The sequence below is a fragment of the Corvus hawaiiensis genome, chromosome 3, assembly GCF_020740725.1.
Source record: "Corvus hawaiiensis isolate bCorHaw1 chromosome 3, bCorHaw1.pri.cur, whole genome shotgun sequence".
Taxonomy (NCBI): domain Eukaryota; kingdom Metazoa; phylum Chordata; class Aves; order Passeriformes; family Corvidae; genus Corvus; species Corvus hawaiiensis.
This window is the reverse complement of record NC_063215.1, coordinates 67,207,112-67,234,270: the sequence shown is the minus strand read 5'-3', so window position 1 is coordinate 67,234,270 and position 27,159 is coordinate 67,207,112. Positions and strand designations below refer to the sequence as shown.

At 42.5% G+C, this 27,159-nt stretch overlaps 1 protein-coding gene and 1 non-coding gene across 5 annotated transcripts; both read right to left on the bottom strand.

The window, feature by feature from the left end:
- Positions 1 to 1,279: 1,279 nt before the first annotated feature.
- Positions 1,280 to 1,362, bottom strand: TRNAL-UAA. Its single transcript has one exon. It is a non-coding gene; the product is annotated as a tRNA-Leu (tRNA).
- Positions 1,363 to 4,762: 3,400 nt separating this feature from the next.
- Positions 4,763 to 19,053, bottom strand: STX11 (syntaxin 11). 4 transcript variants are annotated; one of them, XM_048299524.1, is made up of 3 exons: positions 18,852 to 19,053; positions 9,545 to 10,727; positions 4,763 to 7,819 (listed from the first exon to the last, which is right to left on the bottom strand). In XM_048299524.1, exon 3 carries the CDS (start codon positions 7,812 to 7,814, stop codon positions 6,948 to 6,950), a length of 867 nt encoding a protein of 288 aa, XP_048155481.1. In that variant the 5' UTR covers positions 7,815 to 7,819; positions 9,545 to 10,727; positions 18,852 to 19,053; the 3' UTR covers positions 4,763 to 6,947. The 4 variants fall into 4 exon arrangements, with proteins under 4 accessions (XP_048155481.1, XP_048155480.1, XP_048155482.1 ...); XM_048299523.1 differs by having other exon boundaries at positions 9,545 to 9,872; XM_048299525.1 differs by lacking the exon at positions 18,852 to 19,053 and having other exon boundaries at positions 9,545 to 9,872; positions 10,546 to 18,474.
- Between the last annotated feature and the right edge of the window lie 8,106 nt (positions 19,054 to 27,159).

Sequence of the window (27,159 nt, the reverse complement as noted above, 5' to 3'; positions counted from 1 at the left end):
ATCTTATATGGGCATGTAATAAAATATCCTGACATATTTCACTTTCTATTTCATACTACATTGAAGGCCCACCGTGAGTTGTTATCTCTTTCTTGAGTGTTTATCCCTTAATTAGTCTGTATCATCACATCATATACCTGGACTGAAAGTTTAGAATAATTTTTCAGGTCAAATTATTTGGAACGGTGGCTGGGAACAACAGAATTTACCTGTATTGGAATTTGACCAGCATGCTCTGACAAACACTAGTATTTAAAAATGTGCTGGTCAGCGCTTGATTTGTACTTCCCACACCTTCAAATATATTAAACATGATACTACTCTATCAAAAACCCCACAAAACCCAAACAACAGAACCATGCCCCAGAAAATTAAGCACTTCAACATGTGTAACAACTGCTCCATGTGTCCTGCCAAACGAAACAAAAGCAGGAGGTCAGTCTGAAAATCGTGCATACTCCTTCTGCTTACCTCCTAGCTTATCTCCTGGCACAATTTAGGGTACAGCCAGCACTAGGGACCATTCCCTCAGAAGCGGGGATCACCTTTCCACCATTCTCCAGCGTCAGCCAAGGACATCTCAGCAGGCTGGACACCTGCAGACATCCCATACCCCAGTGCACGCAGAATTCTACTGATTTTCACGTTGTAAAAGCACTCTGATGGGCTGACATATAGCCTTTGAAGGGCTTGGAATTGGGAAAAAAACCGAACCAAAACCACTTACACTAAAAATCACCTAAATGACAAACAACAAAGTCACGATCCAACAACAAAGCTGGAGGTGCCTGTTGCCCCTGCCCGAGCCTGTGGCCGAATGTGCGTATGTATGTATATAGATACGTATGTGTATATATACATGTGTATGTATATATTTATATATATACACGTATAAAGGCGTGTATATGTGTTAATGTGTCTATGTATTTGTGTATACACACGTCTATATACATATATTGTATATACGTATATTATATGCATGTAAATATATACAGAAAGTCTTTTAAAAAATTATTTTTAAAACGACTTTAAAGCCGGAGTTGCGGCAGCTGCAGGGGCGCTTCCCCCGGCTCGCACTGCCCCCGCCGGCCGCCCAGCGTCGGGACACCCGCGCGGGCTGCCGGGTGCCGCCATCCGCCCCCGCTCCGGCGCCGCTCCCCGCCCCTCATCCGCCTCCCGCCGCGTCCCGGCGGCCCCCGGCTCCCGGCAGCCGCGCCTCTGCCGGGACACCGCGCCCGACCCGGCATCGGGGCGGGGCTCCCGATAAAAAAACGTCAGTTACCAGGAGTGGGGTTCGAACCCACGCGGACATACGTCCATTGGATCTTAAGTCCAACGCCTTAACCACTCGGCCATCCTGGTGCAGATACTGGGACGGCTCGGAGCCGCTCCTACATTGACGGCCGCACGCCCACCCTCCCCCCGGGCCGCCCGCGACCCTCGGGGGTGCCCCGTCCCCGCCGCCGCGCTCTCGCGCCTTTATTCCCAGCGCGGCGGGCGCGGAGCGCAGGGGGCGGCGCGCACGGGCGGCCTCTCCCGGCGGCGGCGGGAGGCGGGCGGGCAGGGCCCGGCGGGGAGCGCTGCCACGGACCCGAGCCGAGCCGAGCCGGGCCGGGCCGGGCCGAGCCGGGCCGGGCCGAGCCGGGCCGGGCCGAGCCGGGCCGGGCCGGGCCCGCCGCCACCGCCTTCCCGCCGACGGGCGCCGGGCCCCGAGCGGAAGGGGGAGGCGGGGGAGGTGCGCGGCGCTGGCACGGGCCCGCCCCTGGGGGAGAGCGGGGCGGGCAGCGCTGGGCCGGGGGCGGCGGGATGCGAGGGCCGCGGGCAGTGCGGGCTCAGGGCAGTGCGGGCTCAGCCCCCTCAGAGCGGGCAGGGCCGCGGTGCCGGCGGGCTCGTCGGGCGTGAGAGGGCAGCGGAGAGGTTGTGCCGATAAGGCACCAACACTTTATTATTTCCGTCCAAGTGTTTCCTGGAATGTATCTTGTCTCGCTCATAGAAGGTGAACCAAAACCAACAAAGCTATCAGTTATGCTTAATTAGTAGAAAAATATCGCAGGTGAAAGATTTTTTTTGCTGGTCTGCACTATATGCCGGGTCTACGGAAGCACCTGTTGCAATATTCCTGATTACTGCCTGCCCTGGGACCTCCTTCTTCCCTACATCAGAGGGGGAATGGGAAAGTGTCCCTTCACTGGTTTTAGCCGTGGCACTGGCTCCCACTCTCGCTGCTGTTTTTCAATGGAGAAAATGGACATCCTGCCTGCCACCAAACTTTGGCACCTTTGAGGTGTGAGAAACATACTCCACATAGCACAGGCTGAGGACACGGGCCTGTGCCACCCTCCAGCACACAAGGAGACAGGCAGAGGCCGTCTGCTTCCCCACAAGCAGAATAGGAGCACACTCCCTGCTCGGGTGCTGGACACTCTGGCTGTCCCTGCCCCTCTGCAAGGGGTCTGGGGCTCGAATTTGCAGGTGCAGGTGGTACCTGACCTCCTTGGCTCTTAATGCTCAGAAACCCCGGGGACACTAGGCATGCTTGTGAGGGAAAATACTTCTCACATACGATACAAGTGAACTGTTAACATTTTACATACATGAAAAACAGATGTGAAACTCACATCTTTTTCCTTCATTTTATTCACATGCTGGAGTTTATGAATGAAACTTCCAATGGAACTTGCCATGCTGTATCATCAGCTTGAAATGGGTGTCATGCCATAGTTTTCTATTCAGTAGGGTTGTGCCTTTCAGCAAAGTATTGAGTAGAGGAATACCATCAGTTAGGTTTTCTCCTTTTCTGTTCACATCTAACATTATTTCTAAGAAATACAGTAAAATGTCACTTTTTCTTGTTCAGATTTGGTGCCCTAACAATGTATGCACTGTAAGGTGTGATGATGAAGCTGTCTTCCACTGGCTCTTACTTGTTTTGGCTCAGTCATTATGAAGACACTATATAATATGCTAAAAATGTGGAAGATAGATCTGCTGTTGCCTTCTTACATGTTAGAGAAACAAACAGCGTGGCTCCATGTGAAAATCCCATTGCATTGGAAATTTATTAACCAGAACCACCACATACAGTATCTATTAAATTACACTGTTTCTTGCCTTCATTATATCTCTGATACTTTACTAGAGATAGAAGCACAACCCCATGTAGCTCTTCAATTCCATATAGCTACCATGGCTCAAAAATCTAGAGAACATGTTTTGTTTTCAAGAAATAATAAAATACAGCTCAGGCTGTGCATTCAAAACATTCTTAATGCAGGTTAGATTAGAAAAGCAGCAGTTTCGCATAGCTACTCAGTTCAGCCCTCAGGGAAAAAAGTATCTGGATCTTAAGAGCTATCCCTTTACTTCAAGAAGTTTCTCCCAAAAGACGTGCTCTAGATACCTGCTTATGTGTGCAAGTGTGTCCACAGTCTGGTCCTTCATTTTGAGGAAGCAATTGTCCCACTGCCATCTTGCTAAAATGAAACCCATGATTAAAAAAAAAAATCAAACAAAAAATCTCTCTCAAGATGAAATGGAGACTCATACACATATCCATTACATACTAAACATTATATTTTGTAATAGGGGACTTTTTTGTCTCCTTTATATTTATGCATTGCTGTCTTACATTTTTTAGAAGGCGCGAAGTGCCACTGGTTGCCAGTTATTCTTTGTTCTCCTCAGAAAGGGCTGAGATTCACGGCTGGGTGGTTGGTGGTGTGGGTTGTCAAGCTTCAGCTTCAGTAGGAAACAAAACCAAAGTAACAGCAATCCTAAAAGCTAAACCATCCCCTGTCAGATTTTAATTTCTTCACCCCTCACACCCTGTTGAAATATTTGCCGTATGAGGGAAGAGGGGAAAAACCCCACCAACCCATAGAATAGGCTGCACACATCTCCACAGAGTTGTGCTGACTTTTAGGAGGAAAAGGCAGCTTTCCTTTGAAGATGTCCATTCTCCAGCTTCTGTTATTAATACGCTAGCATATTATCAAGCAACTTTTATCATCTTCTTCCACTCATCCTGTGTGGCATGAGTCCTTGCAGCTATAGTGTGATCAGGTTTTTTTTCAAAAGTCTGTTTAACTGTGATTAGGCAAGTTCATGGGCTGGCTAAATTTGAGTTCTTACACAACTGAAGGGTAGAAAAAAACCCATAATATTAAGCAATGGACGTGTTTGCAATGAAGAGAATGATTGCTTCAGTTACTGGAAGTCATTTTTAAGTGTCTCATAACTCACAGTGCATCTTAAAAATAGTTTTAAAGGGTCTCAGGTTGGTTTTTGAATAATTCTCATTTTCTTCCTTGCAGCAACAGCCCTAAGTCAGGAGAGAGAGTCTACAATTACCTTTTCTTTCCGTTCTCTTTCCCTGTGCCTCAATCAAACTAAAAATTTGAATACTAGTTTTGCATATCTACTAGTGAAATCATCAAGATCTCTCAGAACTGCCAGAATAATTTTTTTTTCACTAGAGATTCATCTTAGAATGCATGAAACTAATTTTTCTTGGTTTTTTTAGGAAAAAAAATAGTAATATTTTATCTAATAAATATTAGATTAGAAAATAGTAATATTATCTATCTCAATACGCAACACATTTCATTTACCCTGGCAAAAAATATTAGGACAACTGTTTTTTTCTAGGCCTTGTTTAATCTCCTTTTACCAACTCACAATTTAGTCTAGCAACTTTTAAACTAAACTTTGACAATGCAAAAAACCATTCAGAGCTGCTGATTCAATGTACGCCACTCCGCACTTTCCTTTTTTCTCATTAAATCTTTATTCCATTTTCCATGTAGATGAAAAAAGGAACCAGCACAAAAAAAAAAAAGAAGTACATCTTTTTTATCAAGGTCTAGGAATATGCATGCGAAAGGAAATACATTATTTCATTCTTCATTGATTTATCCCCACATGCTGACTCTCAGAGGTTTAGGGTATTTCTCTACAAATGCACAGTTCCACTGACTTAATGGCAGTACCTACAGAGTAAACAGCTTTGTCTTCTTGAGTAGCACCAAAGCCACTGGCTGTGGTGCCAGCTCATCACCCTCCTTTCTCCCACTTCAAGTTTGAACACTGTTGTTGGAGAGGTCCTCAGACAAGCATAACACTGATATCACCAGTACACCACTGAGTATCAAAATATCTTATAGTTTAGAAGATAGGTGTTCCTCACTCTTCCATGTTACCAGAGAAAAGTGCTACAGCAAAAGGGACACTCAGTTTCTGAGAAGAGTTATCCCTTTAGTTTCTATTTGTGTAAAAACACCTGTCTGGCTAAGCAGTGTTTCCCAGTAAGATATGAAAGCTTGGAAGTTGGATTTATTTTGCTGTTTTGTTATATTAATAAAAATAGTAAGAAATGTTTGGGGCTTTTTTTCACATATAAATTTAGGGTGCAAAAGGTTAGAAGGGAGAAGTTTCACTGCGACTGGTGCAGGAAAATGCACATCTGTGCACATCTGAGGAAAACTCCCAAATACAAAATATTTGAAATGTTGAAATATATTTATTAAAATAGGTACAAATAGGATCATCAGTTAAAAAAAATTAACTTCTGAAAAAAATGTCCTGCATTATTTCAAAGGATAGCAATAATCACAGTGTATCAGGAAGCCACTTAGAAATACAGTTGGAAAGCCTCCAGATGCAGGAGCTATGATCACTCACCAGACTTTATGAACATGTTTCGCTCACAATGCTCAGTGCTTACCAGGGCTGCATATTTTTTATTTCCTTACCATACTCCAAACCTACTGGTTTGCCCTTGTGTAAGGGCAGACTCCCATCACACAAAAGAAGAATTTCCTTTTAAGCTTGAAAAGAGGACTGAAATGACATGAAACTGTTTTCTATCTTCTTCAGATGTACTAAAGAAATAGTTCTATTTGCTTTCCCAGGTGGAGATTTCCCAACAATTGGAGAAAGTAAAAATTTTTGTACACCAGTAAAACTGCATATTAAAAAAAAAAATTAATCCTTCATCTTATTTAAAATAGATATAAAAAAATTCTTATTTGATCAATGTTTATAAAAAATAAAAATACACTGATAGGCCAGTCATTCCACTAAAACTGCTTGTATGTATGTGCCAGTACAGGAGTCCCTAAAATGCTTTCTCAGTCCCACAACTGTTGTCTTCTTATGCTTGTTTCTGCAGAAGGCCACTCCATGTTTCTCTTCTGGCTGAAGTGCTAATTGGCAGAAAAATGCATCAGAATGTGAAAGCATGGCAGGTTTGAAATTGAGAGTCCAGAAAGTGGCTCAAGTTAAAAGTGAGTGAGATGCCTCAGTGCTGCAGTGCTTTTAGCCACCTTGAGAGAGTTGGGTACTCAAAATGGAAAAAAGCAGTCACTTGCACACAGATAGAGCAAAATGTGCATAGTATAATTTAAGGTGCAGCCACTTCTGTTAAGATTCAAGACAGCTGGGAATCAAGTTGAAAGAGAAACTAGTTCTGTGTCCTGCTCCTGCTAGCAGGCTCAATATTTTGTCAAATTTGCATCAAGCAGGCTCCAAACTAGTTAAAACTGAAACCTCTTGATTCTGTGGTGTACTGTGTCACCCGAGGCAGTAAGGCTTCACTGCCTGCAGCCTCACTTGGACAAATAAGAATAAAGGTACTTTTTGAAAGTATTCATCTTCCCTAGGCCAAGTTATTAATTCCTCTTTCTTGCCTATCTGAAACAAGTATCACTGCAGAGATCTTGCACCTCTAGTTACAGTAACAGGACCTTTCAATAAAAATTAGATTAAAAATAGTTTTATCAACATTTCTAAGAGTTCATAATAGAAACAGCCTTCAGCACATTTAGTAAAAAGGCAATGAACAAAATATCCCCCCTATTTCTAGGGCTTGTCATTACAAAAAAGTCTCTGGAAAGAACACCTGATTTTGAAGACATTGGAGTCAGTCTGTGATAGCTCCAGTGGGATCATCACCTTCTGCAACATGATAAGCAGCAGCAGAGGATTGTTCTGAGGGGATGTTTTCTCCTGTATTCCAAAGCTTTTTTCACTTGCTCTTTAGCATCTCCTACATAGTCCTCAACATTCTGCATATTTATCTCAATAACATCGAAGGTGTCTGCCTGTTCCTCCACCAGCAGGGCCACCTGCAGAAAGAGCTCATGAACTTCCTTAATGCGACCTTCTAACTTCACCAGCTCCTTATGTCGTGTCTCTATCTCATTCAAGGCTGAGCGAGCCCCCTTAACATCCGACAAGAGATTCTCGGAGAAGACATCCCATTTGCCTTGCTCAATCATCTCCTCAATCTGGTTGCCAGAAACATCTTTGCCCATGATCTCCAGCTGCCGCTGAATTCGAATCTTGCAGTTCTCCCGCTGGTTCATCTCCGTTGCATTGTAATCAAACATAGCGTCCTGAAATGTGTGCATGAGGTCAACGTAGTGGTTCTTTGCCACCCTGGCAATGACAGACATAGCTCCATATTTTGTTATTGCATCTTCACAAAAATCTCTCATTACCTGCAGTTTCCTGTGGATGTTTTCTCCACGGGCCTTAATGTCTCTGGCAATACAGTTAGTATCTCGTTTGATGCTACTAAGACGGCGCATGGAAGTCAGGAAGCGGGTGTTTTGCTTTCTGAGACGGTTGACATCGGCTTTTAGGTGGTCATTTTCTGTCCGGATGTTCTGTATGTCCTTATGAAGAATTTCCAAGGCATAATCCGTCTCATAAAGGAGAATATCCTGGGGTGAATTTTCATCATCATCACTATCAGAAAACTGCTGGTTGTGTAACCTGGCAAATTCACGCAGCTCACTTAGACGGTCTTTCATCCTCCCTGTAAAACAGGAACAGGAGGAATGAGTTTAAAGTAACTAAAATACTGCTTTATAAGAGTTGAAGATTTGTAACTAATAACTACATCATGGTGATAACTAAATCATAGATAACAAACACAACTACATCAAAGATAACCCAAATATCAGATTTTAAATTTGTTCACAATGTTCTATACAGTGATGGATTTCACATCTAAAACTCTGCTAGAACACTGTTCTAGAAAGTACAAAGATTAGAAACAAAAACTGCAGGAAAGAGGACAACAAATCCTGAAGACAAATCAAAAAGAATAGTAGGACAATCCCAAACTCCCCCAAAAATGCCAGTCTTTTACTTGGATGGAAAAAAACCAGACTCTTGATAGAAAGCCTTCAGCTATCAGCATCTGTAGACAGGTTAATAACTGAACACCTCCTACTGCTGCTCACTAGAGAAATCTCCTCTAGCTCCTGATCCTTCATTGCATCAACTGCCCAAGATGTCACAGGGTTTCCCTTGTTCTGAGTTTGCTTTTCCTGGGAGAATACTAAGAAGCCTCTCAGAAACGGCATTTACAAATACAGTTGGAAAAGTTTCAAAAAATGGTGTGGAAAGTATCAAGATAGGGAGGAAAAAAAAAAAAAGGACGAGCAACTTTAGTGTCTCCAGATGCTATCACTGACCATAGAGTATCAGGCATCAACAATCAGGGGTGTGGAGCATCTCTCTTATGAGGAGACACTGCGGGAGCTGTGCCTGTTTAGAGAAGAGAATACTGAGAGGGGATCTCATCAACACATATAAGTATGTCAAAGGTGGGTGCCAGGAGGATGGTGCCAGACTCTTTTCAGTGGTACCCAGCAACAGGACAAAGAAAAATGTCCATAAGCTAAAACACAAGAAGTTTCACCTCAACATGAGGAAGAACTTTTTCACATTGAGGGCGGCAGACCACTGGAAGAGGCCGCCCAGGGAGGTTGTGGAGTCTTCCTCTTGGGAGGCATTCAAAACCCACTGGACACATTCCTGTGTCACCTAATTTAGGTGACCCTTCCTTGGGAGGGGATTTGAACTAAATGATCTCCAAGGTCCCTTCCAACCTTAATAATTTGTGAACTTTGAAATCTGTGAACTTTGTACTTCACCATTCCTTAAATTTCAGAAAAATTAAATTTCATCGACCGTCCACAAAGAGCATAGTAACAACTGGCTCAACAATGATTTCATTTTCTGTTTGTGTTCTCTTGGTCAAGCAAAGACTGAGTAAAGCTCCTGTGTAATAAACTCATCATTTTGTAAGAGTAGGTCTACTCTTCCTTCCCCAGGAAGAAATAGGGAAGCAAATACATAGTAATTCACAACATGAAATATTAATGCTGTAGTAAATTCATGTGTATACTAATCCTGCAGCCTCTCTAAAAATACTGGGTTTTTTTCTTTCAATATAACAGGAAAGGTTAAAAAGTCAATCATTAAGAGAATAGTAAGGAGCTGTTAAGTGTGGCCTTGGATTGCACCACAATGTTGCCTGCACACAGGAAGATCACGCAATTAAACACTGGCCTATGTACTATCACTTCCACCAAGTCTCTGCCTACAGTCTGTACATGCTGAACAAAAGTTGTACAACATAAAATTTAATATCCATCATTCAGTTCATGCTATCTCATTGACTATGTTGCTACTGTTCATTTCCTCAGGGATTTCCCCTGCAAAATCTTTGGAAAATTCCATAAACTCATACCAGTCTTTTGGGGAAAGGCAGATCTAATAGTCAGGTTTCAGCCCAGAGTCATTAAGTATAAGAATGATAGACTCTTGATGATTTATGACGCCCACTTGAGACACTTCAAGCACAATTCTTTGTAGCTGGGATGTTCAGAAGTCAGCTCCTTCTGACTTCAGTCACTGCTGCAAGCCTCGAGCACTTCGCTGGGTAAGATCGCAGAGGAACAAGCTGGACATCAATGAATGAACACATGGATCAAGGCCACTTGTGAAGAGCTCCTCTCCCGTGACAAGGACAGCATCACACACGATCTCCGTGATCCAGCAGATCCAGGAGAGTCTAGCTGTAAGCGGAACAGAGGGATCAAGTTGCAGTTGCACTGACAATCTTCAGCCTGGGTTTTCCCAGTTTCCCAGTACTTAGTTCTAAAAGCCTACATTATTTGTACCTATGTACCAAAACTTACATTCAAGGTAGTCAACATTAGTATCTTTTAACTCTGCATTGAGGACCTGTACCTGTCTGGGATCTGGCTCCAGAGCTAAAGTATTCACACTTTTGTCCCAACAAATGGATGCTATCTCTTTAAGCCTGACTTCAGAGTCCTGCAAAATCAGGGACTTTTTGGCACCTTCTTTCATTCTCCCCAAGTCCTGTCTTTTACACCCTGTTTCTAAACTGCATCACCTAGCCTGCTTCCCACCTCATCTTCACATTTTCAAGATGCTCATCCTTATGTACACACAGTACCTGGACAGGATGGAAGGACAGGAAGTGAGTAACTTTGTGCCTGTATGTCAGCATCATATTAGGCCACAAACACCACAAATTACAGAGGACACCTGTTCAGCTTTATGCTGAACATGTTCAAGTACTCAGCATTTGCAATATTTGGCTGAAGAGATTTGTAAGGTTCAAGAAAATGTTTAGATTTCAGCTTTCTTGAGCACCTTTTGCTCAAGGAACACAGTAAATTTATTTGGGGTATTTGGAAACTGTTGCTTTGGGAAACTCACAATTTGGCAGAATTTCATGATTTTTTACATAAACAGCAGGCTGGAATGTAACATCACCACAGAAGTCTTTTCCTATTTCAAATTCTCATTTCAAACAAAGGGGAACCAGATCTTCCCAAGAGAGAACAATAACTTCCTAGCATTCCTTGGGTGGTGTCACTAACAGAACTGACACTAAAGATCTGAAACAAATAAGCAGAGAGAGAAAGGTGGAACGGCAATTTGAAACATTTCAACTTAGCAAATCAATGTTTAGAAAAGTTGACCTCCTTTATCAGATGCTGTTCTTACTCAGCAAAGTTTGCATCTTCACATATGTTGATAGTATTGTTTGTAATTAGAACAGAAATAAATTAATACATAGTACATTACTGGTTGTTAGGAATAGCCTCAGACCTCAATCTGTAAAATGAACGTCAGTCTCTCCCTTCATACAGTGCCTGATGCAGCAGTAGAAGTTGGGCTCTCTGGGAAGCAGCTCTGCAGGACCTTGGTGTGCTGGTAGGCATGAACTGGAACATGTGCCTTGCATCCAGGCTGGAGTAGCAAAAGTGAGGAAGAAAGGGGACCCCTCCTGTCTGACACATGGGAGGCCACATCTGGAGTGTTACTCATCATAGACACACTGGCATGAGCCCAGGGGAGGCTGCAGAGGTGGTCAGAGGTGCTGGAGCACCTGACATATGAAGAGAGCCTGAGAGAGTTGGGAATGTTCAGCCTGAGAAACAGGAAGCTCAAGGGAGATCTTGTTGCCATCACTAACTCCTTAATGCAAGGCTAGACCCTTCAAGGAAATTGTACAGCAATAGCACAAGAGGCAACAGACCTAAGTGGAAACAAGGCAAGAGCCAGCCAGATAGGAGATGGGGGAGAAAGGAAGGGGAAAAAAACCAAACCCGAACATTTAGAAACAATGGAAAAGGTACCCAGAAAAGTTGTGGAATCTGCATCCTTGAAGATATTTAAAACTCTACTTGACATGGCCCTCAGCAAAACTGCCTGTGTGCATTTTGAGTGGGGCTGGATTAGACAATGTCCAAAGGTCCAGTCTAAATTGTTCCGGTACTCAGCCTTAGATAAAAGGTTTGCTAATTCGAACATAAACACTAAATATATTCAACTACTTGTGCAAGTCTATATAAGAGCCATCTAACACATTAGAATATCAAGACAGCAGCTACTCTAGAGTAACAGCTGCAAGGGTATAATGCCTTAATTCTAAGGGTGTGAGGTTTAATAGATTAGCTGTCAGTTTTATTTTATTTTAAAATACTGCATATATTCAAACTGGAACATGTACTTCCATGTTTGTACTTCTGGGCTAGATAAATCTGTCCTTGTAAAAATGAAGTTCCTTCTGCAGTCCATCATGACGTGTACACCCAAACACACACAGGAAGTACGGGCCAAGTGATGACTGCAGAGGTTACAAGTTTGAAGGCAGATACCCAGCAAGTACAGTCAGCTGAGGGCATGTTCAGTGCTCATCTTTTTATGTTACTGTGCTACTTATTGGTATTAATCACCACAGTGACTAGCTTTCCCATGATGCATGAGAAAGATACAAAATGTCCTGTTGCAATAAGACTGCAGCCCCACACAACTGTGTATAACATGGGGTTTCAGACAAGAAAGAAAATCCACTCTGAAAATCAAAAACTATGCATATGCATAAACCCCCTTTCTGTTATCCCCATATACATACAAAAGGGAGTCCTACAAAGCATATTTCCATTGCCATGCTAATGTTCTGAAGCATGCTGACTATGTAGAAATAACTTAAGGATAAAAAGTTATTTCTATAGAAACAAATGAGTTGCACACCTATGTTTATTTCAGCTTTAACATTTGTATATCCACACTTGATCCCCGTATGGGCCATTCACTTATGAATTGGGCTCAATGATCCTTTTGGGTCCCTTCCAGCTCAGAATATTCTGTGATTCTGTGATCAGAGTTTGGGGACAAATGGTGAAATAATTAAGCAGTTTCAGCACAGCCCAAAAGTCTAGTCAGTAATCTTTTCAGCCTTGAGTAGGGCCTTACAAGATGAAGCTTTTACTTCAGTTGTTTGAGGAACAACAGATATTTCAAAACAAGCCAGTTAAAAATAATTTCTGTCAGTAGTTCTTCTCGACCTTGGAAGGTAAAAGGAACCCACGTGGCTCATCCTGGCTCTGAATGGCATGTGATTTTGATTGCATGACACACAATAGACATGAGCCAAAAAACAAGTGGTGAACAATAATAACCCGCTCCTAGGCAAAATTACTTCATAGTTAAGTGTCCGTCAGCACATTTCAGTGACTTCCCATATGTCTTGTAGAGGATGTAGTAGTGATGGAAATCTACTCAGATGGACTTGCTGAATTGAACACACTCCATTCCAAGGCAAATAGTGTGCTGCTGTTGCACTAAAATGCAATTCATGCATAGGTAAAAAAAGTGTTACATTTAGCTGAAGCCTTTTGTTTTAGAGCTGGAGTCTCAGATTTAATAATAATTTTGTAGTAAGTTTCTGTTTTAGAAACAATTGTCTTAGGCCAGATTTAATACTTTTGATTGGTATCTGTTGTCTAATAATAGATTTGACAATATTAATTAACTTAGAGAAAAGACTCTTTTTCTTAACAGTAGGTTTTCCTCTTTCCAGAAGAGTAACTGGCTTATAGCAGAGTACTAGTCATCTTTCCAGTCCAAATTCCCTGTCTTCCCAACCATGCCCATCACAGGTGGCACAGCAGGCTTGAATTTTTCAAATCATTCATCTTTTATTTCTCTCTTCTCCTCTCTAAGAGCCTGAAAAAACAAAAATTATAATCTAATGATTAGGACAGTTTGCCTTCTCAAGCTGTTCTAAGATCACATCTGTGTACTAACTCCAGTACTAACAACTACGACAGAGATCAGCAGTTCAAACTCTTTTTGTGGACTCACTGAAAGGAAGTTATCCTCTCTGGAATTTCTTGGATTTCTCAGTGTTTAAGATTAGACAAAATGTATTCAGGAACTAAAGTCCATCAGTTAACACTGAATGCCAGTTATAAAGCTACAGAAATCCATCAAGAAGTTGCAAGTGTATCTGAAGACTACACCACCCGGCTCATACGCTCATCAAAGCCTACGTACAGCAGATTACCACCTTTACACTTTCCATCATCCTAGTGACAAATACCTGCACTTGCAAATGTCTCAGGGTATTATTTTTTCCCAAAAGCTTGCATGAAGTGTCAACTTCTCTGTTTGTGCCAGGACAAGTTATTTATTACAAGCTGATATATTCAGAGAAGTAGGGATTACTCCATTCTTTTCAGGCTACTTCTGCAGTTGGCAGAATCTCCAAGACTTCAGGGGTTCCTTTCCTACCATAAAGGCTAGGAAAAACTGGGGGTGGGGGGGGGGGGGGGAGGGGAATTAAAATTCAGATTGTTGCCTCTGACTCAAAGAAATGAGGCGATAACTACTAGAATACTGATAGTTTTGGAGGTTCTTCTTTGACTTACCTCAGTTTCTTTACCAGTATTTGATCTCTTCAACAGAAAGGAACTCTCAATTTTTGTATGACAGCAATAATTATAAATTCAAGGATCTAGGGTGCCTCTCATACTTCTCAGGTGTACTGAGTAAGGTTAACCACCCTGGTGTTTTCCATAGACTGGCTATCAGGTTTCCCAGACATTAGTATCAAAACTAGGAGAAGATGCTGGTGTGCATTAATTGCAATACAAAAATGCATTGCATTTTTCACATATTTATTATAAGACTGACAAAAAATTCTGAAGTTTTAACTTGCTATTACTCAGTAACCATGAGAGTAAACATTATTCCTGCATTGGAGAGGACAGATTGTTTTACATAGGTTGACTGCTACTATTTACTAGGTTGTCTAAATTTTCACCGGAGAGCTACGGATCACCACTGACAAATTTTCAACAGTCCATAGATAAAATGGATTCTCGGTATGTCCTCTTGACATTTTTCTCACAAGTCACATAAATGAGCAATTGTAACTAGATGTGGTGTTGGTTGGGTGGGGTGGGGAGCAGTTGTAACAGGGCTGTAGACAAAAAAAGTTGCTCCATCTTCACTGGTTTGCAATACCAAGGTCTTCAGGTTAAATTGGCCTGGATGGAGACAAGGGAAGTGTGAACTGTACCTCCAAGGGACTGGCAGATGGTTAAGACAGATCCATACCACTAACATAAACAGTGAGACAGCCATCCATGCATTTCTTGTCAATTACTACAGCTCAGCATCACTACAAGTCACTGTGCAGGGCAATTAGCCAACGCACTCACAGGCAGTGCTGGCACTACGGCACCATGAGTATGTACATTATCTAATTAATCACCTCGGCTTCCCTGAAACACATTGGCTCAGCGAAATAGCTACGTACATACCACATGTAGATAACTACTATTGCTACCACACAGTGGTATTTTTAAGTGATTAAGACATTATGTTGGCATGCAAACAGAAAAAAGAGGTTGCATGTGATCATCAGTCAGAAGCAACATGTTCTACTGACATTTTTAAATAAGCAAAACTGCATTATTTTTTAAAAAACACATTTATTTAAGACTTGTGATAAAGTGTTATGATCTGAGACCAAGTACTCTTGACGTTAAAAAAATTCCTTTAAGGTTAAATACAGGGTGTTCTCTTGGTATTTGTTCATGTGGACTAGTACACATGAGGTTCAGTTTGGGACCTATTGCAAAATCTACACAACTGTACCTGCACAAAACTAGTTCCAGATAGGAAATAAGCCCTACAGCCACATATCCATACCCACAGCCTCAGCCCCAGGACGTGTCAGGCTTTATGGCAGTTACTTAGCAGCCCCTGGGTGTTTACAGGCCCATTCAAAGCACCAGTGAACTTAAGACAAGATATAGATGTAATTAGGGACACACCTGACTGGGTATATCCAAAGCTCAAGCAAACTTTATTCTTGCTTTCAAAAATAAGTGAGTTGTCACTACCACGAACACAGCACAGAGAAAAGGCATAGCAGTAAAAGCTGGAGCATGCAGTAATTCCCTGACTTTTGCGAACATGAGCCTTGTTGAGAATAACTGTGGCAATTAATGGGTTAACTGCCATAGCAGATTAATCAAAAGCTTCACAGATGATAAGCCTTCTGAAGTCAAGATATGAGACATCATTCTCTCTCTGGTAAAATGACATAAATATGGCCTAGATGTTAAGTGCCAAACACTGTGCAAGAGCTCTTGCTGACTGCATAGAGTGTCTTGATATCTCATCTAGCCTATCAAAGCAGAAGTAGAAACCAAACTGCCTTGCTTCCCTCATGTGGAGCACCCCCCACTACCCAAGAGGGGGTTCCTGGGAGCCAGCCCAAGACCGCTCCCTGGGAATGATGTTCCTCACCAGAGTTGGTTCATGGCCACATCTTGGGGAATAACCCAAATTACAAGTATAATCAAAAATGGCTTCACTGCAAAAAGCAGTGACCAACCACGCATTTGGTGTTGAGATGAGTTTATTGGATCAAGTTAACATTGCCTCTGTAATTTCTGCACCATGCTTTGTCATCCTTAAACTCCAGAGATGACCAGAGTCAAAGAAAATTGATGGGCCGGAGAAAAGATAATAGAAAGTGTATCTGGTCCAGCACCTTCATACTTGACACAGCAGTTGTCTTCTCACCATCAGAACTGGTTTTGAACATGTCAGCATTGGGATGGCTATCTGTCACACTCAGAGGTTATCCATATTTTCCATTAGTAACTTGGAGAGTGGAACCAAATATGAGATTATACAGTCGCCGTGTGACACTGAACTGGAAGGGAGTGGAAGCAAGTTTTTGGTGGAGGCAGAGAAGGAGAAATTATGAGAATTTACGGTGATTTTAACAGTAAGAGAAGAATTAACAAAAATAAAAGGAATATTCAATAGAGACAAGCCTGGCACAGTTAGATAAAATTATTCACACAAATAGAAAGCAGGAAGCACCTAGTTTGGCAGCAGAAAAGTATTGGTGGGGTTATAGCTGATTGCAAGCTACAAAACAAGTTCACAATATAATGCCATTGTGAAAAAAAAACAACATCTCATGTCTTATATGAGAGATGGCTTGGGAAGGACTGGTTTTACTCTGGTTGGCATAGATAAGGCCTCAGTTGGAATAGTACATCCTGCACCAATTACCACATTAGGAAAGTCAAAGGGAGCACATTTGGCATTGTCTCCAAACAGTTTAGAAAATACAATCCTGGAGAAAGAGGAGTTGAAGGAATTATCTTCATTTAATTCAGAAGACCAGGGAAAGAGACACAGCACTCCAACACATAAAAGGAGTTTTCTATGAAAAGGGAAATGGTCAGTTTGATCCCTGTGTCGACATTGGAAACATGCAAAGTAATCAATTTCTTTCACACAACACCTATTTTGAACTGGCTGTGACTTGCTGACAATTGGACCACTTCTCTCTGGAAGCACTGTGGGACCCTCTTCCTTGACAAAGAGAGAGAAGACAGATAAACCCCTCTCAGGCCTGGTTTAGGTGCACAGCTATGGTGCACCAAATGGATTAAGCAATGTCTTACAGTCCCGCAGTGGCCCTGCATTCCCATGATTTGCTCAATGCCCTCACCCCACAGTGCCCACACCCTCACAGTGTCACCGTGTGTGTCCAGCACACCATACACGTTCACACTGCCTGTGCTGGGGACAAATTTAGGTGACTCTTTTCACTCAGCAGATTTTCTTCCTTCTCTATCATTGATGCACCAGTGGTAACTACCATTTCTCCTTCTGAAGCAGGTCTTGGTTACTGTTATAATATAGTGGAAGATGTTGGACATGGAGCCTAATCCCACAGCACCCAAATTCTCCAGGACTGATACAATATGCAGTTGCATTCCATAGCATCATGTTTATCTGCAGTGCCCAGAAGGTACTATATTTTACTCATTTTTATGTCTCAAGAGATCTTCTGTACCATGCTTACTTTCTTCATGGAGATGTCTTTCGACAACAGAGTTTAACTTGCAATTTCAGCCTCAGCCAAAACACCAGATACCATATGACTGAACACGCAATTTTGGTTTCAGAGCAGTGGTCATACAAGGCAGTCAGAGAAAAAGTGTGAGAAAAAGGTCATTGTAGGAGTTGGGCACCTAAACCATCCTTTCCTAACGATGACCTTTTATTCTGTTCATCTGTTAGACCTCTGGTCTGTTTTGAATTAAAAAAGTTATGGTCATCTTGTAGTATCACCACTATTTAAATAGTGAGTATCAGCACCAGTAAGAAAACATCATCCTTCAAACTTATTCTCATCCTAAAAAGTCATATACTGCCATTTTGATCCCTGACAGCTTCAAAGACAGCTCCTAAAATACCATCTAAAGAATAGGGAAAAAAAGTGCAAGCGTCCATTTTCGGTCAGTGTTGTTATTCTAGTCATTTCCTTTCTCCGTATCACAGAGTGACATGTAGTTATCTCAGGCATACACGAGTGCCAGTTCTTCTTGGTAGGAAGGAAATGAGTATCAATTTAATAGGAAGCAATCAAAGAACGCTAACTTTTGCACCCACTTCCACATCAGGCCATGATGACACTCAAGAACAAAGGAAAAGCTATTATATTTGCATACAAACCAAATTTTCTGTAAAATCTGCTCTGGAGCTATTCATAAGCATGTATGAGCACTATGAATAAAATGTTAATACTCGTTAAGCCAGACAAACAAGGCAGTGGAAATGCAGACATCCGTTGTGACTACATGAAAAGACACATATTTGAAAGTGCCTCTGCTTTTCTCTCATCCTGTGAAAACCTAGCCGTCCATTTTGCCTTCCACGAGGAGCAGGGCTAGCTTAAGGCACATTCGGACCCAAAAGCCCAGTCAACATTTCCTATCATCTCTCCTGCCTCCGGGTTTCAGACTTCGCCTCTCGACTCAAAGGGGGCAGTTTCGTCTGCTCTTGTGCAAAACCGAGGTGCCGAGCGCTCCGCACGCCCCGCGGCCCCTCCGCCTCGCCGGCTGGGCTGGCTGCCGAGCACCGGGAACGCCCGGAGCGCGCCCCAACAGCAGGGGAAGAAGGGGCGACCAGCCCGGGCTCCAGCACTGCCCAGCGCTGCCCTCCCTCCGGCAGCAGCTCCGGGCGCGTCGGCGTCCGGGAACTCCACCTGCTGCTCAGGGGAGCTCGGGAATACGGCTGTGCTCCCGTCCCCGGGAGCCGACACCGGCTGTGCCCGGAGTGAAGAAGCCAAACCCTGCCCGGCACCCGAGGAAAGCGTTGTTTCGTCCTATCCCGCCCCGGCAGATACTCACCCCCGGGCAGGGCAGTCCGGCCGGTCCCGTGTCGCTCCTCCCGCGCCGCTCCCCGAGGTGCCGGTGCCGCTCCCGAGGTGCCGGTGCCGCTCCCGAGGTGCCGATGCCGTTCCCGAGGCGCCGATGCCGTTCCCGAGGCGCCGATGCCGTTCCCGAGGTGCCGGTGCCGCTCCCGAGGCGCCGATGCCGTTCCCGAGGCGCCGGTGCCACCGCAGCGCCCGCGCCGTCGAGGCGAGCGCTCGTCCCCGCGGAGCGCCCCGCCCCTCGGCCCGGCCCGGCCGCCTATTGGCTGCAGGGGCTGATTTGCATGGCGGCGCCCCGCCCCCTGGGGGTCTGCGGCCCGGCGCGGGCCGGGAAGGGCGGGGCGGGGCGGGCGCTCGGGCCCTGGGCCGCCCCTCCCGGGCCGCCCCCTCTCGGCCCTGTGGGAAGATGCTCGGCTCGCGTCGCTTCCCGGCCCGGGGAAAGTCCGCCGCTGGGTGCCGGCAAGCGTGGGCGCGGTGAGGTGGCCCGTTTCTTCGCCGTCGTCCCCGTGGATGTCCCCTGACCTTTCTTGCCCTCCCCTGCCCGCCGGCAAGCGGGGGCTTTCCGACTCTGCGATTCTGTAATTCAGATTGCTGCTGCTTCGTGTAAGGAAGATGTGCTCTTCGCTTCATGCGTTAGAGTATGTGTCAAATTAGGTCCATTTTTGCATTGTGACTTCAACTCTGATAACTGTGAGCATTCTTGAGGAAGAAACCCAACACCTTCCCCATCATTCTAACTGAAAAGAAACCTAACAAAACTCTGGTGTCATAGTGTTCAATACACAGTAATAATACACATTCATTAGCCACACAAGTAGTTATATAGATTGTTCCAGTCTTTCTGAGATGGGAAGTTTTTGCTTTTCTTGGAAATCTTGGACACGTACTTTATTCTCTTTTTCATCACGAAAATTGGATATAATTTGAATCCAGAAATTTTAAAATAGTTACTTTTTTGTTGGTGCCAAGAAGTAGCTGAAAGAGCAACTGTGCTTTCCTGAGCAGTCATCAATTATGAGGCTCCAAAATTTCTTACATTGCATCCCACCCTGGATGACCAAGAACAAATTCTGTCATGATGGAGACAATTGCAGAAACGTAGGAAGCTTCCTCCCTCCTTATTTTCTATGCTGGTTTTGTGCCAGGAAAAAAATGTAAGTAATAGGTAAATAATTGGGGTTTTGTGGTTAACAGTCAGTTAAAAATGTATCTGACAGAAAGGCTCTTTTACCTTGAAAAATCCGGGACTGCACTGGGCACTTTGCTGGGATTTTTCTCTTAGACCTTAATGCCGGAGAAAAATTTAGGTGCGTGGGTCTCATCAGTCCCCTAAAACTACCTGAAGGCACTGAACTATGAGTGGGTTTCCTCTTCTTTTTTCTTCACAGCTGCTTTGTGAGACCAGCTGCAGCATCCCCACACGTGGGCAAGCAGTTTTCTCCTTGCCACTGGACCGCAGAACGCAAATGGGCCTTTTGTGTTGTTTAGTGTTGTTAATGCAAGCGGAGCTGAAAATAGAGCTGGGCGTTAATGTAATGTCATGGGTAATCAAAGGTGCAGGCTGCTTTGCGTGGCATGGAACAACAATTACAAATTAACCTGCTGTTGTCTCAGCACAGGCAAAGCTGTGGGTGCATTGACTGATGTGTCTGATGATCCAGTCAAGAACAAAATGCTCCTCTAGAAACATCTGGTGTCTTCTGTATAATTCATGTGGAGGATATGGAAGACCAAAGAGATGAATGTCAAGTCTCCCCTGCTTTGGGAGAGACTTCAGTTAAAATGTCAGTAGCTGAGTAGCAGGCAAGGTAGCAATATTGTTAAAATATTAAGCTTCTAAGAAAGGAATGGAGAGTGAGAGAAATTTATTATTTCTACAAATTTTGCCACCTAGATTAGATGAAGATAAAGAAGGTTCAAAACTCTCATAAAGAGCTTGCTAATTAAGCTACACAAATAGGTAGCTAAAAAAAAATCAGCATTGCTGAACAAGTATCCTGAAGTTCTTGAGTGTATTATGTTGCTAGATATTACAAAAGGTGCCATTTGCATGGTGTTATGAGAAACAAAACCAGATGAGTCATATGAAAAGATTGTTGTGTCATCATATGTACCAAAGACACTTGTTTTGGATTATTATGCTCATTTCAATTACTTCTGAAATAACATGAGCAGTGTAGATTGGTAACGGAAATGATTAGAGAGAGGAAAGGGATTTTCCAAAATAAGGGATAAAGAATTTTCAGTTTTGTAATTTTATTCTCCTGTGAGTCCTGAGCAGCATTACATACCAAGCTACCAAAGTAACATATTAATTTTTTTTCACTTTCTACTATCTCTTATTATAAGAGAAACACTTTGTAGTTTACCAGTGAAAGCAAATACTCAATTTACATAGATAAAGGCAGAACTTGCTAGTATAGGGATCACAGATGCCAATAAGTTTCTAAAGGAGTTTGGGCAATAAAAATGTACAATACATCTGCAGACAGTAAGCCTCTCTTTTAGTTCTTTTTTTTTTCTTCCCTGAAGAGCTATTGCATTTTTTTTTTCCTTAAAGGCTTCTAATCCTGACCTAGGTCTTGAGAGATTGCTTTGAATGAGCCAGGTTTTTCTTACAGTTCTCTCATCTCTAGAAAGAAGATAGACATAATTACTTTCAGTTCTCATAAATGTGTATTGAAAAGTAATATATAAACAAATTGGAGTCTCATGTGTGTGAAAATACCTTGAGGATGTGTAGTATTTCACGGACAATTCACTACATGAGAGAGACCCATAATCTCCCTGCTCTGGTGCATGATGCTTCCAAAGACATTTCCAACCAGGAAACTGAGTTTCTTCCAGAGCCTAAGAAATTAGAAATTATGTGGAAATGTAGATTTCTCATTGCTACCACTTGCCAACATCTCAGGGCATCTGGGAGTTCTGGGGAATCTCAATTTTTGGGAAGAGCAGTTTCACTGGGCGACTTACACACAGGTGACATACAGGCCCCTGTTTGTCTAGAGCTTACCCATCTCTACAAAGCAGTTTGTACCCATAACATCTGTACTGGTTTCAGTATGCAGTTATAGTAGTGTCAATTATCACAGCGTCCCGCCGTGGTAGGGAGAAGAAGAGAGATCCAACAGGCAGGCATTGTGCAGCAAGATTGATTTATTTACTTATTTTACAAACTCTTTTATAGACCTTTTTCTTCATAGTCTAATTGGTCAAAGGATCAGCCACCCCTTTGGGGTGATTGTCTAAAATCCTAAAACATCCATTGTCAAAATATTTTTCTATTATACTATAAACAAGGCTTTGCAAGGTCGCAGGTGTTCATAGCTTATAGAACTCTACTAATATCTTCTGTGAGAGAGAAAACCATCTCACGGGACTGGAAAGAAGCAAGAGAAATTCTTGCTAGCAGCATATTTGCATCCACAGTCAATCTGTAATAATTGACACTTGTGAAACTTCTGGCTAAAAATAGAACAAATTGCTACCAGTTCAGTTGTGTATCCTAGAGCTAGTTCTCAGACACATATAAAATTCATGTACACTTTTCTGGATGTGCAGTACACATGAGCCTCTTCTAAGCTAGAATCAGATCTGATGTCATCTAGCTCACATTGATTCAATTAAAGTAATGATTCATGGTCCTGGAAAAATAACTTTTTTCTTTTAAACCTCATGGATCAGTAGAGTCATTCTGGCAGTATATGATTTGTCAATTGCCAGGTGAGTTGAAGGGAGACACCAAAAGACTGATGCTAGAAAATTCTTTCACTATATTCATTTACCAGAGAAACTGAGCCTTCATCTGTGATACTTCCAGCTTGAGAAAGGTCCAACATTCCTTCTCTCTTTTCACATTTCACTGTAACCTCTCACAAAAGCTACTGGTGTTACAGAACAGCTTCATCAATAAATGTTGCTGATGTAAAGAGATTCTCCTTGGCTGCATGAGGAATAGAGTGCTGAAAAGAATTCAGAAGCCAAGTATCTCCACAGGTAGCTAAATCCACTTTAATTCTTTGTTGAAGCCCATGGAGCTATTTGGATTTACATAGGGATAATATAGTGCTCTAGGTATTGAGCCCTGCAGATGTTTTTCTTTTCGCTTTCCTTTTCTCTCCTTCATTAGGAAGGAAGAAGAGTGTTACAAAAGGATGGAGTGCTGAGAACTGTGCAGATGTAATTGCTGTGGAGTCAGAGGATGCCCTGTGCCAGGGCCCTCTCACTTGCTTATTTAGGAAAGGATTTAACATTCTTCTCCAATTATGCCCAAAAGGCATGTGAAGCCAGCCCTGGGTGTATTGCCCCTGAATTCCTTGTGAACCACAACTTGGCACTCATGCCTGGCTCTGAAGGTTCATTACCTATACACGAGTTCTTAAAGAGTTGCAAATCTAGTTAGGGCTGTATCAAATGCCAGATTGGATGCACGGGAAATAGCCCTGGGACTCCTGTTGACTTCAAAGATGATGGCAGGTGCCGGCATGTTTTATTAAGCTAGTAACCAATAAATGAACAAGTTCAAAATGTTTTCACATGATGGATGTAAACAAGTACAGTTAACTGGAGCCAGTGGAACAATACTGATGTCTGGGAACTGAAGGCTTGGTTGATTATCGGGTGAGCCACTGGATTTCTCTGCCGCTGTCACAGCTTTTGAATGCAAGAGCATAGCCCACACGTCCAACATGACAAAGGCCCCATCACATCAGCTGGCCTAATGGGAAGTATTACCTAACCCTGTTCCTATACTTCAGTAGAGTTGTGTGTTCTAACTCCTGTTATCAGGCAGGAATGAGGTATTTCTCCTGCACATTTGTGTGCCCATAGACTGAGATCAGTTAACTTCTGCAGTATGGGGAGCACTTTGCAACCTGTCAGAGCAGAGACAAGGACATCTTTATGTCATTCAAGAGGGATCAAAAAGCCAGAGGAGGAAGGCACATAGCAGGCACTCAGATTTGGGTATAGTCCCAGTAACAGTAGATTCTAGGGCAAGTTCATATTGCCAAAAACTACATGCGCTATTTTTGCCTCATCACTACTCTCTGAGCAGAAAATGGCCAGGCTGTGTATTAGGTATGAAGGGAGAAGTACCTGGGGAGTAATAAAAAGGGATTTTTTTTCCCAGAGGTTAAAAGCCTTAAATGGCTTAGAAGGGTGAGGCAAAGAGTAAATAGACCTTCACAAAGAGAGCTATTGCAAAATGAGGATATTTCCATAGCTTTTTTGGAGCATCCTTTTCACATTAGTCATTCAGAGAAAAGGTGTTATTTTCTAAAACTCACGGATTTTCAATGACATAAAACAATTCTATCCTAGAATTGTGTGAACATAAATTTTATACTGCCATGTTGATGGCTCACCTTATTCAAGCTGCCAGTGCTTTTCAGTAAGCAATATAACATCCAGAAAGTGGTGGGGAGCCTGCCTAAACTGCACAAGGTGCTCCTGTACCATGCAGACTACCTTCTTCTGAAGGCATGCTGCACATGTGGAAACCTTTTAGGTGGCTTTGTGGCTAGATCTAAATACCTTGTGGTAGATCTTCCCAAAGGTAGTGACGTGCTACAGATCTGAGAAGAAAAAGAAAAGCTTTTTGTTTAGTTGAAGGCAAGGGAAGAATTATTTGGGATCATTTAGCTGAGAATACCCAGACAGGGAGTAGTATGTTTCACAGCCCAGTCATGACCGATTGCTGCCTGGAATCTTCTGTGAATGGCGGGGCAGATTGTATCTAAGCAAGTTGTACTTGACACAGTAACAGCATGAGAGATTTCCTTGGAGTGAAACGAAGTCACTGCTGACGCGTGCATGTTGTAGCTAAAAAAAGAAAAACAAACAAAAAAACCCCCTAAAAATTAATGGTACTTGTCAAAGTAGAAGGGTATTTGTCAAACACCTTGCCAAACTTATCTGAGAAGAGTGAAGGCTTACGTTTTATCTTTGAAACCTGTCTGATGGCTGTGGCAAGTATCCCAGGATTCTGAGAGGCAGCTGCTACCGGCCACACTGCAAGCCTCGCAGTTAAGAAATGCAAGGACAGGAAGTACCGGGGGCACTGAGCAGCTGCACAGTAAAGCCACAGGAGCCCAGAGGTCTCTTCCCATTTACCCCAGCCAGGGAGCATCTCTGTACATGAGAGTGAGTAAGGCAGAGGGGCAGCTGAGTACCTGCACTGCTTTTATAAAGCTGCCAGCTTTTGATGGATGCAGCTGCCGTGGTGATTAGTCACAGAAAGATCAAACCTGCCCAAACCTTCTGGATTCCTGGGTGAGTCCCTGGCGCTTCCAGCTCTCCCCAACTCACCCTGTGCTCAGAGGTAGCAGTGGGTGAGAGAGGCTCTGCAGCAGCCAAGGGGTACAGTCATCTTTCCATGAGAAGCAACTATTAGCTTGCAATTAATTTAATGTGCATCTAGGCTGAAGCTGGGCACTGGCACTGTTAAACATATCCTTTAACTTCTGGATCTCTGAAAACTTTAGATTCTGGCCTTTGCATTTGCCAGGTTCATAACTGAGTAAGCAAAATGATGTGGAAGTCCCAACAGGTGAACCAAAACCAGAGCACACAGCCTCTCTTCGAATTTGTCAATCTAGAGAATTATTTGGTGTGAAAATGTGTTTCACATATATTAAAAAAAATTAATAATAATAAAAAAATATATATACACTTTACAAGTTACATCTGTGTGTAGGTTGTGTAATACTATGGCAGAGAAGGAGTACTGCACTGTGCTTACAGGCTCAGTTCTTATTTCTTCCTCTTCTTCGTGCTCTGAGCTTCAGCAATGCAACCTAGCCTGGCTATGCCTCTTTTTTAAGCTGGATAAGTATCTACTAGGAGTAATTCAAGTATGGCTGATTTTAAATTGAGGTAGAGAGTGGATTAGATGACTTTCTGAAACTTATTTTAGCCTAATTTTCTAAATCTTATTAAAGATATTAACATGTCAAAGATATTGATAGAATATCTATATATCCTATATATACTCTGTATATTTGTAGAAATACAAATATTAAAATACACTAAAACATAAGACTACAGCTTCAAAGGGGTAAATCAGTTCTCCAAAATTAGAGCCAAATGTTGAAAGTGGGTATTTTTTATTAAGATAATAAACAGTTGCAAGGATATAGTAAGATTTTTGACAGATTACAGGAAATCTATTAATATCATACTAACAAATATCATAAGGTAAATCTGGTAGCTGTTCTTTTAATCCTGAGAAGTTAATTCACCCTTTTTTTTTACTGGAAGAAAATGGCTTCTGGAAATATCTGTCATCTACTATGCCTTTGTACCATGCCTACCAACATAAACCTTGCTTCCTGGCCAAGGTCAGCAGCAGTTCCCCCCCAGAAATACCACTCAGACAGGGAACAAGCACAGAAAACAATGCTCCATGCTACATGGCTTGGAACCATTGGTTTCACTCAAACCTGGTAGCCGACACTGGCAGTGTTACACCTGTATGTTACAAGGATGTTAAACACAGCTTCCATCTTACAGAAGAAGAAAATTTTTACAACATGATAAATGAAAGAAAACCCAACTAACATTTAATTATGCAAGAAAAGATCCAATATAAATAATAATTTAACGAACTGCTCATATTTAATTTTAATTACAACATATACAATTGCTGTGAATACCAACAGGGTGTGAATTTAAAATTAAGTATAACTTAAAAAAATAATGTAATAACATAAACGAAATAATATACTGAAGCAAATTTAATATAATATTTAGTTTAAAATAATTTAAAAAAAATTTAATTAATATAAAGCAGCAAATTTAAAGTTCACCAAAATTGGTACTACATCTAGAATCCATCTAGAGAAGTGAGTCTTTACTTCATTCCAAATGGCACTGAATACCTGCATATCAAATTTCCACATGCTCACTACCTGAAGATGACAGGAGAGAGACACATCAATTTATGATGAAAAATGTTTCTATTTTATGACTTGGCAAGAAAATTTTCCAAGTGATGTTTGAAATCTTGCCATATCTGCAGTTTTAGTGACAGTTAAATTAATTACATCTAACATAAGCCTTCTTTAGAGACTTTTTCTCCCCCTTCATTCCCCAAAGGGGTCAGGTCACCCATTCCATTGATGCCACGCGGTCCTTTACACCCTGTAGGAAACATGGAGGAATGGTGGGGAAAAGACACATTGAAATGACAGATTCTCTAAATTTCCATCTCCACCCATCACAGTTTTCTTAAGGTTATTCTGTTACCCATATGATGCCATTCCTCTGTCTCCCTCTGACTG

Bases quoted from the DNA above. Each gene is read 5' to 3' on its own strand.
- STX11 (XM_048299524.1), bottom strand. From the start codon at position 7,814: ATGAAAGACCGTCTAAGTGAGCTGCGTGAATTTGCCAGGTTACACAAC.